This window comes from Lycium barbarum, chromosome 7 (genome assembly GCF_019175385.1).
Source record: "Lycium barbarum isolate Lr01 chromosome 7, ASM1917538v2, whole genome shotgun sequence".
NCBI classification, from domain to species: domain Eukaryota; kingdom Viridiplantae; phylum Streptophyta; class Magnoliopsida; order Solanales; family Solanaceae; genus Lycium; species Lycium barbarum.
Window position 1 is genome coordinate 591,362 of NC_083343.1, and position 15,126 is coordinate 606,487.

General features: G+C 34.4%; 1 protein-coding gene, 1 non-coding gene and 1 pseudogene across 4 annotated transcripts; 1 reads left to right on the plus strand and 2 right to left on the minus strand.

Moving 5' to 3' along the window:
- Positions 1 to 8,561, minus strand: part of LOC132602819 (protein DETOXIFICATION 16-like) — a 35,877-nt pseudogene extending 27,316 nt beyond the window's left edge.
- Positions 8,562 to 9,919: 1,358 nt separating this feature from the next.
- Positions 9,920 to 9,993, plus strand: TRNAI-AAU (transfer RNA isoleucine (anticodon AAU)). Its single transcript has one exon. It is a non-coding gene; the product is annotated as a tRNA-Ile (tRNA).
- A 522-nt stretch (positions 9,994 to 10,515) lies between these two features.
- On the minus strand, positions 10,516 to 15,008 carry LOC132602820 (protein DETOXIFICATION 16-like). 3 transcript variants are annotated; one of them, XM_060315605.1, is made up of 8 exons: positions 14,612 to 15,004; positions 12,757 to 13,301; positions 12,140 to 12,226; positions 11,994 to 12,050; positions 11,662 to 11,900; positions 11,168 to 11,286; positions 11,010 to 11,084; positions 10,516 to 10,789 (listed from the first exon to the last, which is right to left on the minus strand). In XM_060315605.1, the coding sequence occupies exons 1-8, from the start codon at positions 14,867 to 14,869 to the stop codon at positions 10,727 to 10,729; spliced, it is 1,443 nt and encodes a 480-aa protein (XP_060171588.1). In that variant the 5' UTR covers positions 14,870 to 15,004; the 3' UTR covers positions 10,516 to 10,726. The 3 variants fall into 3 exon arrangements, 1 of the variants encoding a protein (XP_060171588.1); XR_009567879.1 differs by lacking the exon at positions 10,516 to 10,789 and having other exon boundaries at positions 11,057 to 11,084; positions 11,168 to 11,380; positions 14,612 to 15,007; XR_009567878.1 differs by lacking the exon at positions 10,516 to 10,789 and having other exon boundaries at positions 11,057 to 11,084; positions 11,168 to 11,900; positions 14,612 to 15,008.
- Positions 15,009 to 15,126: the final 118 nt, after the last annotated feature.

Consider the following 15,126-nt stretch of genomic DNA (forward strand, 5'->3'; position numbering starts at 1 on the left):
TAATCCTCAATTTTTTTTCTTTTCCTATTTATTACGTGCTCTTCCTTTTTTTTTTTTTTTTTTTGCTTCTTTTGAACAATTTCTTTTTGGTACAGTTCTTCTTAATTTTCTCCCCTACGTCCATCTGGATATGTTCCTTTTTTATTTTTGGTATACTTCGTGCTTTAATTTTAATTCAAGAAAAGAAAATTTATAAGTCATTTATATGACACGTAATAAATAGGAAAGAAAGAAAATTTTAGGATTAATATATAGGCGAAACTAATAAATAGGAAAGAAAGAAAATTTTAGTTTTGCGAGAACTATTCTATGCTTCAAGCACTTTGAATTCTTCAGGAATTTTCATAAAGATTTTTTTGTTTAGCTAGCAATGTCAATAGTAACAACAATTCATCATACGCATATCGAGTTTTCATGTATTATCAGATTAATAAAATCTATGAAAGTGATTTCATGTATTTTTTGCGAAAAGAAAACCTTAGTGCCATAAGTCGTGATTTATATCTAACGACTTTTTTGTTTTAATCATTTCTTTTTCACAACATAGATAATGTACCCCCCGGCTTTTCACTTTCAAATGATTGGACTACAAATCCAAAAGCTTCACATTTCTTATGTGAAGTCACTAATCTTCGATTGCACCCTTTAATTTTTGGCCAATCATTTCCTTTATCTGTATCATGACAGAGTTAAACCAAGATTATCATCATAATATCGAGCGCTATATCATATACGTCATCGATGATCTTTTGGATCAGTTCCATAGACATAATTTATCAAGATCTCTTCATATTCATTAATTTCAGGTACCTGAACCTTTTTCAAGATTTGATGAAATGTTATGTCTTGGGGCTCTTCTAGAGCACTTGCCTCCTTATTATGACCACCATAATAATTTGCTCCTCTTTTTTCAAGGATTTTTATCTTTTGAACCGATCAGTCTACCACGCTTTAGGCGTGCCGTAGCCTCTGTCCTTCAGGGACTTTAATTCTAAATGGAGCATTTGTAGCCTAAATATAATATGCTTTGGGTCAGTGAAATGCCTCTGACATTTGACGGAGCCTAAATATAGTATCCTTTTGAAGGAGGATTATGCTAATGATAATTTATTCCACATAATATATCTTACAACTACTTATCATTTCTCCCCCCGATGGTAGTAAGACTAACATATATCCCCAACCTTCTTTGGGGATCCATTTTTGTGCGTTGAGGTGGTGCAATTGAATTTATTACCGCACATTCAAAAGTTTATAGATGGAAATTATTTGGTTCCAGACCTTGAATCAATCATGACGGGGGATTTTATTATTACTTGTTTGGCTTGATGCATACAAGTGCTGCTACATGCTAAATAGCATATCACATACCAAATTGGAAGTTTTATTCTCATACTTAATGGTTCAGCTATCACTAGAGGCATACAATTTCTACTAAACCAACTATGAATATAAACCAACATTATTAACATAATTGTATTGTTTGGAACCATGCTCTTAATTTATCAATTTGAACAAACTACCTTGCAAAAACTAAATTGCAAGTAGATACCAAACGAACATGTGACCAAATCATAGATGCATCTATTAAAATCATATAATAGTAATTGGTCCACATGGCAGGTGACTGAGCTCATGTATATAATCACCTTTTATACGTTCCAAATCTATGGGGATCTTGATCCCAACCTTAGCTGGTCTAATAATAGATCTATGATCATAAGCAGCACACGAGAATTTTTTGAAACAATCTTTTTTTTTCTTCTATATAGAACCATATGAATTCTCAATTATTTTTGCATTATATTTGAACTGGGATGGCCAACCGGTCATGCCAACTGATGTTTCCTTCAATAAACTTATAGTTTATAATCGTATGTGATTCTATCATCATGCTCATATTTGTGTAGTACAAAGAGGAGGAAAGCAGGATAACCTTTCACATTTATATTTCTTACCTACTATGACTGTATTAATATGAAGATATTAAATCTTTTCAACATTTATAGTCTCGCTATGAATGTCCATTTTAGCGAATACCTTTAAAACTCAATAAGTTTCTTGAGACTTACTACAGTATAATGCTTTATTGAATCAATGTTATTCCTCCAAAATAGTAATAAATTAGCTCTTTCGGAGCTACCAATTAATTTTGTACTACCACATATTTCATAACACCATTCATACGATGAACCTCCCCTTTAAAGAAGAAAATTATAGCATTTTGGGCATGATCAAAGTTATTATAGGCAAGAACTGTTTCTTGCTTGAACCCTTTCCCTTCAATAATCATCATTAACAAGATGGTCAATGAAAACTTATACCACAATAACGATTTCTCTTAAACCTCCCCTAGAGGTGAGTTGTGGTATTTATATAACCATAGATGAGCACATTGTTATCCATAACTTTTATCTCATCTTGACACTTCCACTTTCAAAAATGGGTGGGCATTCACAACGCTTATCATAAGTCACAATCTCTTCAAGGAATGGACTAATCACTGTACGTGTGCTTCATAAATTTTATTATAAACTCATTGTCATGCCTTAACATTTATCATATTTATATGATCCACCTCAACATCATTTTGAAAGATCAAGTGCGTCTCCACTTTGTATTCCTTTCTTTTGATGGAGAATTAATGAAATTTATTAAATTAGGTCGCACAACAACCGCTTGTTCAATGACCTTTCATATCACATTGATGACAAAAATTATCTTAATCCATTGAAGGATAATTGTGAGACACACAGTGTTTTTCCTTTTATAATTACCATAATGATGATCATTATTATTTTGTCCTTTATCGCACCCACATTCATTCATATAGCCACAACAATTATTTTATCATCTTTCAAATTTATCATATACTGCTACCACATTCACTTTAGAAAATGTAGCAAATTCAGTGGGACGGGCTTCACAATTTTATCAAGAGCATATTAATTTGCTCAGTCATCATCATATCATCAATATAGTGCGTTGGGACTCAAACCAACAGCTTAATACCATGATGCAAAGGGACTGTAACCCGATATCTTACCATTTTGGTGTGATGAGATTTGAATCCATCGTTTCACCCTCAACCAATGACATAATAGGCCAAAGTGCAATGAAACTCACCCTTGAGACTTTAAAAATACTCCCACCCCCTTGAGCCTTTAAAAATATTCCCACTTTGTGATTGTTTTCATAAGTGAATTAATCTTCAACATGACATAAAATATAGTCATTTTGTGGTCGAACATTTTTTTTTTAACTCTTAAGAGTTCAAGTGGATCATAAATTAGTGTCACAATAATAAAATGCATGTATTAGTATCAAGATCTTGTAGCAAATTAAACTGAATTAAATAGTTTAGCTAAAAATAAGTATTGTTTAATATGAATGCATTTGCTGCGCTACCTATCAATATAATGCAAGTCCAATAACAATTTAGCCGGACATCAGATATGTTACCAGATGTTATACCAAGGATGTATCAAGGGAACACCCAAAACCGCACTTACTGAACTGTCCCAGTGGCACTAACGCTGCAACAAACAGGATAAGACTCCCAATATATGTGATGAGGTTAACAGGATAGGTGTCTTCCTCTAAGAAATGTGAATATATCAATTTTAAATAATCACATATAAAACCCCTATAGCCAAGTCCAAATATAACACAGACAATGCCAAATAATCACTTGAATGTGAGCAAAGGAGAATTACTTATTCAAACCTTTTCATGAAATAATTTTATGCATAGTATTTTTATCTTTAATCTACGAGCTTCGTGCTGATAACGTATTATAAAATAAAAAGAATGTAATGAAAATAAAGTTTCAAAACGAAGAGAGAGAGCATAAGAAGCAAAGTGTATTAGTACTGCTTTTCTTTCTATTCGGAATTATGTATATTCCATCAATTATACATGGAGAAAATAGTCAAATGCCCCCTCGACGAATATTCGGATTAATTATGACGCATCCAACCTTTGCGGGCGATCTATTACCCCCCGGAGCATTTTAAAAGTGGAATAATTTGCCCCTAAATGCTCAGGTGGCAAAGTGATTGATGATGAAATTGAATGTGTGTGCGTTAATGGAGGAATAAAATAGATTGATTGATTTTTTGAAATGAAGAAAAGAAGAAGAAGAAGAGTTTAGTGATGAAGAAGATAAAATTAATTGAGGGTTTAATGGTTAATTAGAGGTTAGTTAGTATAAATATAATTAATAAAAGAAAAATCAAATGAAAAAAAGAAAGGAAAAGAATATAAAATTAAAATTTAGAAAGTTCCAACGTGGCACTGACGTGGCGCCGATGTGGCGGAGAGTGTGCAACACTCTCCCTTGTTGCATCTGATCATCTAAATTTTTTTGTGTCACGTCAGCCGAAAAAAGATACAAAAATAAGGTTAGCGGGGTAATAGATCGTCTGCAAAGATTAGATGCGTCATAATTAATCCGAATATATGTTGAGGGGACATATGACTATTTTCTCATTATACATGGCTATATATAAATAAAGCCTTAAAATATAGTGACTTGCAGAGGCAAGCTTACTACAGTAATAGTGATGGCCCACATGATCATCCACTTTATTCATTCCTAACAAGCTAGAACTACTACCCACAGCTCTAGATGAGCTGGTAGCATTATTTAAAAAAAAAAAGAACTACCACAATAAGTTTCTTGAAAGTCTTTTAACTTTTTCCTTCACAGTTAAAGGAAACAGTCAACATTGAAAACTATGTCTTGTACCATCACAAAGCCTTAATAGAGAAGCAAGCGATACCAGATATTTTGATATTATGCTATTTTGCAAAAGTTAAAACATCTAGGGTGTGTTAGGTGAAGGAAAATATTTTTTGAAAAATATTTTTTAATGTTTTTATATTTGTTTGGTTAAAAATTTTAAAAAATATTTTTTTAGGAAAATAAGTTATTCAAAAATGACTTCTGTAATAAAAATAGAAAAAATAAGTCCACAAGTGCATTTCATCAATCACCAAATCCCAACCACTCCCATCACCCCCACCCCACTCCTGCCCCCACCACAAAAAAATAATTAATTTTGTATTGAAAAAAAAAATTTGAATTTTTTTTATTTTTTGCACCACTACCCCCCCCCCCCCCCCCCCAATTTTTTTATTTTTTTTTTTAAAAAAAATCTTTTGAGTTTCTACACCACCACATCCCTCCCCCACCATCCCCACTCAACCCACCCCCTAACCACTCCCCCCACCCCACCCCACCCCCAAATTTGTTTTTCTTTTTTCTTAAAAAAAGTTTTAAAAGTTTCTTTTTTCATTTTTTCACCCCACCACCCCCTCCAATTTTTTTTAAAAAGTTTTGAAAAGTTTCCTTTTTTTTATTCTTTACACCCACCCCCTCACAGACCCCCTCATGAATTTTCTACTTCCTATTTAATTTAATCTTTATTAAAAAATTATAAATTTGTGTGGTTATTGGAGGGGGTGGTGTAAAAATCTGAAAAAAAAAAATAACTTTTAAAACTTTTTTTAAGAATTTTTTTTTTTGGGAGGGGGGGGAGGGGATGTGGTGGTTTAAAAAATTAAAAAAAAAATGGGGGTGGCGGGGTTGGTGTGGTATGGGGTGGTGAGATTGGGGTAGAGTTGTGGGGCTTGGAGGGTATTTTCCTGAAAATGTTTTCTACCAACCAAACGAACACGAAAAAATAAGTAAGAAATTCACTTATTTTCCGTTATTCAAACGAACATGAGAAAATAAGTAGAATTCACTTATTTTCCAAGAACACATTTTTCAGAAAAACACTTTCCTCACACCCCTAAGCTATTCTATTTTTCCTGAGAATAGAATGAACCGTTTTAAAAGACAAAAGAAAGATAGAGGAAAACTGTCCGAGAGCACGAACACTCATAAAAAGTTGACTCAAAAGCAGAATTTTCACTACCAAGAAAAATTTCAACTGAAATTCATCTTTAAAAGTAAAAGATCAGATTAAGCAACAACTCCATTCAATTCAATCAAGATTTCCTCGAAATAATTCAACTACAACAACATAATTTTCAAGAAATCAATTTATACTCACTTTTTGAAAGGAAAGATCAAATTCACTAATAAAACTCTTCAGTTCAATTGAGATTTTATATAAGGAATAGTTGATTTTCATGCAGATATGTTTATTAGAATCAGTATTTCCCTGAAAGAGTTCAAGTTAGCTAAATCTTCAAGAAAAATATAGACTCAAATTCACCCTATAAAAGAAAACAATACATATAGTGGTAGAGCCACATGTAGTGACACCCCTTCATCGGAAAATTACACTGTGTAGCTAGGTAAAAAATTTATTTTTATGTATATATATATATTATATATTGACTTTCCTTGGCTTCGTCGTGAATTTACTTTTTTATATTTTGACATCCCTTAGTGAAAATTCTGACTCCGCTTAGCGAGTGATATGGAATAGTTCTTCTCAAGACTCCTTGCGAAGAAAAGAAGGCTAACCACATGGTATTGGATAAAAACAGCGCAACCTCAAAGCCGAGACCAATTTTACTAAAGATTAGTTTTATTAAGCAAAACAACAACTAAGTCGCTTGACACAAGATATATCAACTGATATGCATAAACACAGTTACAAAGTCAAGAATCAAACGCAATCCACTCATAAGAATTTATTGTTATTGAAAGGCCTGTTGTATTGCAATAATTTAGATCCTCAATCAACCAATTAAGCATTCTTCCCAAGGAAGCAGCAATTTTGAGTTAATCAATTTAGAATAATCAACTGCTTGAAACAATATATTGTTGTCACGTGATTGAACAGCAATAGTAAAATTGATGCCTATAGTCGGACTGCGGAAATGCTCTCATTTGCTGGGAGGATCCAGTTAGTTCAGACTGTTATTTTTGGTATTCAATCTTATTGGGCACAATTATTCATACTGCCAATCAGGGGCGGAGCCAGCCCTTTGGGTGTGGGTTCGGCCTAACCCAGTAGCTTTTTTTCGAATCATATATTTGTATTAAATTTTTTGTCAAATATGTATAAATAATTAATTAAGAACCCAGTAACTCTAAAGAACTAGAACTCCGAACCCACAAGCTTCGGATCCTAGCTCCGCCTCTGCTGCCGGTTAAAGCTTTTGTAGCCTGGAGAGGGTTTGCGATCCTAAGTCTAGTGGTGGAATGAATCTAACAAATCGTCAGTTATGGAACAAAGCAGCTATAGCAAAGCATTGTTGGGATGTAATGCTAGCCAACAAGACAAATTATGGATCCGTATGTTCTACATTAAAGATTCAGCAATTTTTTTACTGTTCAAGTCCTAAACAAGCAAGCTGGATGATTAAAAATTCCTGGATGCCAAGAATGTGTTGAGCTCAGATCAAATGCAATTCAAAGCAGATCAAAATATTATTAGGCGGTTATACTGTTAAGTTTTAAGTTCTGGGTAATCAACCAATGGCCATTTTGAAGTGTGTGATGTTCAACAATGCAGCAAGACCTAAAGCAAAATTCACTCTATGGTTGTTGATGCAGGGGAAATTACTTACTGCTGATAGATTAAGGAAATGGGGCATGCATGTGGAGCCAAAATGAGCAACAACAACAACATACCCGTGTAATCCCACAAAGTGGGGTCTGGGGAGGGTAAAGTGTACGCAGACCTTACCTACCTTGGGAGATAGACAGGTGTCGAGCCAAAATGAGCATTGTGTCGAAATGAGGATGAATCAAGAGAACATTTATTTGCTCAATGCGAGTTCACTAAGAGGATTTGGTCTAGACTGTTACAATGGATGCAAAAGCCTACTGTCTTGAATACTTGTAATGTGAGAGCACCTACTGGCATGAGAACTATGTTAATGCAGCTTAAGTAATGGTTTCATTGGTGATCAATAATACCGTTAGTTATCGAATAAAGAAGCGCCAACCCTAAGCTTCAGAACTTAAGTGTCACTCAAATGAGCCTTTCAAAACATTGACCCGAACAGCAACCGTTATTAAGGAGAAACGGGCCTCTTTTACGAGCATCCCCTAGTTTTTAGTGTATTTTGAAGAATCTACATGAGAGGCACATCTAGGCTTTATACTCCATGGGTTCAACCTTAAGGTTTTTAGCATTAAATCCATTGTATTTTAAAGTTATTGGTTCATATCTACAATTTGTTGTAATTTTAATGAATTTATATTTATGTTCGCGTCGAAATTATTGAATTCGGATGAACCTGGTACCATTATGTGAATGCTGAGTGACCATGTTCGACATTGGTAAAAGTCCATCTAACATTTATCAATACACAACCATTTTAATAACAAATCACCTAGCAACATGAGTTTTAACTAGTGGAACAGACATTTTTCAAGCACCAAGAGAACAATAAGAGATGACAATAAGGAAAAAAAGGACTAACCAACAAGCTAAGGGCAGTTACACAGGCAAAAGAAGTAGCCATGGAAGCACCAGAAAGAGATAATTCTCCAAGTTGACCAACAAATATGATAGATATAACCTGCAATACAATAAAAAGTTGACAGACATAATAGGCTTTGCTAATATCAATAGCCTCTTCACTTCTACCAAATTAAATCTCATTTTTCTTGTTTTTATAACACTCTTTTTTTTTTCAGTTTCTGCAATCAATGGACACTCAAGATCACGTTCCCTCTCTTGTATCCATTGTCCTTTATATAGTATAAAGCTTTCCCTCATAAAAACAAAGGTTGAAGTTCATAATAGGAGATAAAGAGCCTGGGCACAGTGTAATGGTACCCCTTGTTCCAAGAAACTAAATATTTTTATCCTGCGACTAGTCAAATGACACCAAATACAAAGCAAATCGATAAACCGACAATCCGAATCGAATCGAGAAAAAAACTTGACTAGTGATTTGGTTTGACTTGGTTTGATTTTAAAAAGAAAAACCCGACCATTATTGATTTGATTTGGTTTTAACTAAATAAAGTCAAATCGAACCAAACCAACCCGACATTACATGTATAAAATTTCAAAAATATTTTGTACAGAAAAATGTTTATTTATAATGTAATTTATATATATTTCTAAAACTTTTTCATATTTTTTTGTCTTTTAACATATTATTTTAAGTTTGGATTTAGAATTTTGAATGGTTCAATAAGTTTTATCGCGCATAGATGTTAGTAACTCAAATAAACCCAAAATAAATCAAATCAATACTAATGCTAACAAAAGAAATTCAATTCTAACATTAGGAATGACGATAATGTTGGATAGTTATTCTTTAGTTTTACATTGATTTAGACAATGAAAATACATAACTTAATTTTATTCATTTAGTCATGTAATTAATTAATACTTATTTTAGCATGACTTAGTATTTTTAGATTATGATCATTGTATTTTATGCGATTTCATTACTTTTTTTTGTTGAATGTTTTAGGACAATATCATCTCACATTTTGTGTTATTTTCTTAAAAAATATCTTAATTAGATAGTCATATTATATTAAGACTAAAGAAATATTTGAAATACAAGTTATATGGATTGTATGAAGTCTTTATGAACTGTATGAAGTCTTTACTGGAAAAAAACCGAGCAACCCGAAAAAATCGAGAAAAACCGAGGTTGAAAAATCCAACTTTAATTGGTTTAGTTTGGTTTATAAATTTAAAAATCCGACGCAATTGGTTTGATTTGATATTTGAAAAACTTGAACGGTCGGTCCATGTACACCCGTAGTTATCTCATTATAAGATCTCAACAAGCGTAACATCATAAGCTAATTTTGAAATGAAGTTAATCCTAAAATTCATTTTTTAACGTAAAAAATCATTAAAGTCTCATATGGTTGGTGATTCTTTCAAACAATGTATTTAAGAAAATTACATAAGCTTGAAATCAAAAGGAAAATTACAGAAGTCGATAGAAGGCTAAAGGTAAGGCCTTGCAAACAGATGGCCCATTAGCTCAGTTGGTTAGAGCGTCGTGCTAATAACGCGAAGGTCGCAGGTTCGAGACCTGCATGGGCCAATTCCTTTTTTTTTACTTTTTGTGTTTGCAAATGTTCTATAAGACAGAAGATGCCATTAAGAGTATTTTTAGAGTAAAATGTTCTCCTTTGTACCAACCTCAACCTTGATATGATATCAATTGATCTTAGAATTTAAAATGAGCTCAAATTTAACTCCATGGTCGCCTCAATTACTTGGTTTTGTAGCAGATAAAAAAATAGAGAGAATGCAAAAAATGGTCCTTTATGTTTGGAGGTAGGTTCAAATTAGTCGCTAAAGTATGCTCTGAACATCCTTCGTGCTAATACCGCGAAGGCCACAGGTTCGGTTTCCAAATGATCTATAAGACAAAAACACCATAAAAAGTATTTTTAGTGTAAAATGTTATCCTTTATACCAAACACCACCCTCACGATCAATTGATCTTAGAATTGTAAAATGAGTTCAATGTTAAATACTTTAAAGGTCGAATCCATCAAGTTTAAATCCTTGGATTCACCTCTGTCACAAAAAGAAAGACATGCCTGTAACACTACTCCTTTTATGAACAAAATCTGGATTTATATCCAATCCATGTTTCAATACTGTGTTAGACTATCACAATTCACAATATAGAATCAATTTCATCTATTAAACCTGCAGATGTTTACACTAAATCTGAAAGTTGTCAATAGCATTCAGAATAATTTAGAACTATGAGCATTTTGCCATATAATTTGGATGAAAAAAAAAATTCTCCTACATTTCAAGTGTCATTCTGCATTTTCTTCTCTGCTTGCTAGCTCTGGAGTCACCCTATCAGCTGCCTTCTTTGCCTACAAAACTCGGACATTCAAAGAAGGAATCAAACATCAGTGAATTGTGTTGCGACTTAATATAATTAAGTATAAAAGTGAGTTCTCCCAACAGTTTAAACTTTAAGATGATCAGTTGGTAACGCAATTCAACAAGTCCGAGTTACTAAAGAGTTCAAGCGGAAATTATGAGAGGATTAGATTGAAACGAGTCGTATGAGGGTTGAGAACTTGAATTTACCTCTTTTTCCCAATTTGTCCGCAGCATAACTATTAAAAGAAGTAGTGCTTGTGCAGTGATTCCCAACCATAGTCCCTGAAAATCATATCATCATAAGTTTTTTCCATACTTCCGAAGATGGAAATGCCAAGAAAATAGAAGCTTGAAGGAGTACGTACCTTTCCACCAAAATGGTAGACAAAAGCTAATATAACACCAGCAGGTATTCCGAAAAGGTAATAAGCTCCTAAGTTTATGACTGCCCCTATCTTTTGCCAGCCACACCCTCTTGCAGCACCTGGATTTTGTTAGCTGATAAGGCCATCTCGTCATTTAACACTTCTTCAAAAAGATTGTACTCCCTTCATTTCAATTTATCTGGCGGCGTTTGACTGGACACGAAGTTCAAAAAAAAAAGGAAAAAAAACTTTCGGAACTTGTGTTCTTAAACATGCCATGAGATTTCTATCGCTACAAAAGCATGTCATTAGGGGGAAAATGAGATGTTTAAAGTTAGATTGTTTCCAAATGCAGAAAGGTGTCATTCTTTTATAACGACTAATAAAAAATAGTGTCACATAAAATGGAACAGAGGGACTGAGGGAGTCATATCTTAGACAACTATTGAAGAAACCTAGCAATGAGAAACTTATGTTCCAAAATTTGGACAAACCTGAAAGTACAGACTGAATACCATCTAAGAAGTAGGATCCTACTATCAAGACTAGCATTTTTGCTACATATCCCACTACTTCTTCCTCAGTGCTATAACAGTAGCCCCAGAGTTTACGAACCGAAATCATAACTATCGCTGCAACAATGCCTTCTGTAGCCACCAAGAACACTGCTGTGCAAGCTGCTAAACGAGCTGCTTGAGGTCGTCCCGCACCTAGTTCATTTGAAACTCTTACGCTGAGGAAAAAGACAGCACATACAAACAAGTGGAGAGGCATATATATAAAGGAAAATGTAACTGAAGGGGTTTTAAAGATGTTAGAAACTCACCTCGTGGCGCCACTTAGTCCTAGAGGTATCATATACACCATCCAACACGTATTAAGGCTGAAATATTTTCAAAATTATCAACTGTTTGATGAAATAAGATATCCAGGTTGATATTACTTATTATTAGCAAGTTTCGGAAGTCTAACCTGATTGAAAGAACTGAGGTCTCGAGCTTCGGATTTGGAAGAAGTCCAGACAACAGAACCATTGTTTCGTAAGACCAAATCTCTAAGCTGTGTTAAAGCAAAATAGTTTAGTTCATTAGTTCATTATGTAAGGATGAAAGTTAGAAACAAATCGAGGATTTAAATTTGATGGGGTCAAGCTTTATGTTTTCAGCATTGAACCCAATGTACTTTTTGCAATTATGGGTTCATATTTCAGCATTTGTTGAAATTTTATTGATTTTTCATATACATACCTACGCTCATGTAAAATTACTGAGTTCAGTTGAACCCGTTGATTAGACATTACATTCTCCTCTAATGAATGTGTATACATAGACTAGCCGCCAAAGGTGTGGCATAGTAGTCAATGAAGTAGATTGAGAACCATGAGATCTCACGTTCAAATCTCAATAGAGACAAACATACTAGGTGATTTCTTTCCATCTAGCTAAGCCTTGACAGACAAAATTAACTGGTACCTGTGTTGGTGGGAGGTAGCAAGTACCCTGTGGAATTAGTCGAGGTGCACACAAGCTGGCCTGGACACCACGGTTATCAAAATAAAAATATGTGTGCTGAGAGACTATGAACACTACCAGAACATAGCAGCTGAGGGAATGGCAAGTTTAAGATATTTCCAAGTATCACAAAAAGCCTCTTTTGAAAATCCGGTCCAAGTGCCTTTGCAGGAAGGCGATATTCTGACATATGCTGCTAGCAACAAGAAATTGATCCAGTAGGATATAGCGTTAGCCAGAGCAGCACCTTTGTTGCCGAAGCCAGATTTAAAGACCAGAATCCAACAAGTGAATATATGCAGCAAAGTAGTAATTCCGGCACTGAACATCATCGGTAGCACAATGTTTTGGGCTTGTAGAAATCTAATATGACACTGGAGAAACCCGTACGCGTAGATAGATGGAATCATATAGCACGCATGACTTCCTGCTTCAGCTGCTATTTCTGGATCTTGTCCCAATAATACAAGAGTTTGTCCTGCATCAGCCCAAATGAAGACAAGAGGAAAACTGACAAGTAGAAGAACAAACATTGCCCTTTGCATATGTATACCGACCATATGATACTGCTTTGCACCGTATGATTGCCGACATAAAGTGTCAAGTGCATTTGCCAATCCCATCTGCCAAGCAAGAGACGGTTCGAAATGTAGAGTTGATGAAACACCCTTTGAGTTTGTATCAAAATCTAAAGAAGTAAATTTTATGAACTCCGATTACAAATCAAAACCTATTCGAAATGAACCTGGTGACATATATGTCAGGTACCACTATGGCTAAAGTATCTAGTAAATCAAAATCTATCCTACACGTCCCCACGGGGATGTCTCGGTGGCTGAGAAGTAGGAGTGACAACCTGGAGATTCCAAGTTCGAACCCTAGCCACAACACCTGGTTGTGAGCTGTAGAAGGCTGATCTTGGTTATTAGTTGAGGTGCGTGCGAATCAGCCCGGACACATTCTTAAAAGGAAAAAAGGCATTTAGTACAAGCACGTTCAATATTTTGAAGGATTTACATAGTGCTCTCACTGATCGAGTTCGACATGGCGGATTAAGGTAAATGAACAGTCCATGTAGCATTTATCAAACAACCATTTAATAACATATCACCTAGTAACACGAGCTTTAACTAGCGAAACAAGTATTTCTTCAAGTACCAGGAGTGAATTTTCAATACGGAACTAGTGCAGATATTCATTTGAGTACACAAAAGGGTTTAACTTCTATACTTGAAACATTTTCATACTGTCAGACCACATTTAAGGTAAGGGCAGATGTAGTTAGGGACTTACGGGTTCAAGCGAATCCAGTAACTTCGGCTCAAACTCTTTATATTTGTTGGAAAACCGGTAAAAGTAAGTATGTATAAGAAAATTTGAACCCAGTAAATCAAATGGGTTGCAGTAGAAAGGGTGTGGCCTAGTTGTCAATGAAGCGGGATTAGAACCATGAGGTCTCAAGTTCAAACGAGCAGAGGCAAAATTACTAGGTGATTTCTTCCCATCTGTCTAAGCCTTGGTGGACAGAGTTACTTGATATTTGAATTGTTGGGAGGTAGCAGGTATTTAATGGAATTAGTCAATGAGCGCACAACCTAGTCCGGACACCACATTTTAAAAAAAAAAAAAAAAAAAACTGTTCCGTACTTGAACTCTAATGTTCAAATCCTGTATAGAGTTACTCGAAACCTTTGCTAGTGAAGGTAGCAGGTACTCATAAAATTAGTAGAGTTGCGCAGCAGCTGCCTGAACACCACGATTATAAAAATAAAAAAAAATATTCCCAAACTTGAACGCATAATGTTCAAATCCTAGATCCACCTCTGAATTTAATAATAACTATACATAAGCAATGGAATAAATGACATAAAGCAATACACCATGTAAGAAACTTGCCAACATAAATGACAAAAAAAAAAAAAAAAGAACTAACCAACAAGGTGAGACCAGTTACAGAAGCAAAAGAAGTAGCCATAGAAGCACCAGAAAGAGCTAACTCTCCAAGATGACCAACAAACATAACAGATATAACCTGTAAGGCAAATAGTGAAAAATTCACTGACATAAGTGGCCCTGCTAATACCAATAACTTCTTCACTTCTGCTAAAATCTCATCACATATTCCACTGTTTTTACAGTCTTCTTTTTCAGTTTCTACAATCAATAGGCACTCAATATTTTGAATATCCATTTTCCTTTCTCAAAAAAAGCAATTACTGGCTTTAAAGGTTAAATTTCATAAGAGAGGATACGTGCACAGTGTAATGGTACTCATGGTCCAAGAAACATACTAATCGTACGTGCCAATTCAAGTGTCTCAGGGGACATAAATTTTAGAAAGTAAAAAAGAAAGTTTTGAATGTTATGGTCTTAAATTAAAAATGTGTTTAATGTACTAAAATGTTCTTTGAATGAGGATGTTTGAATTGTCGGCTTAATAACATAGAA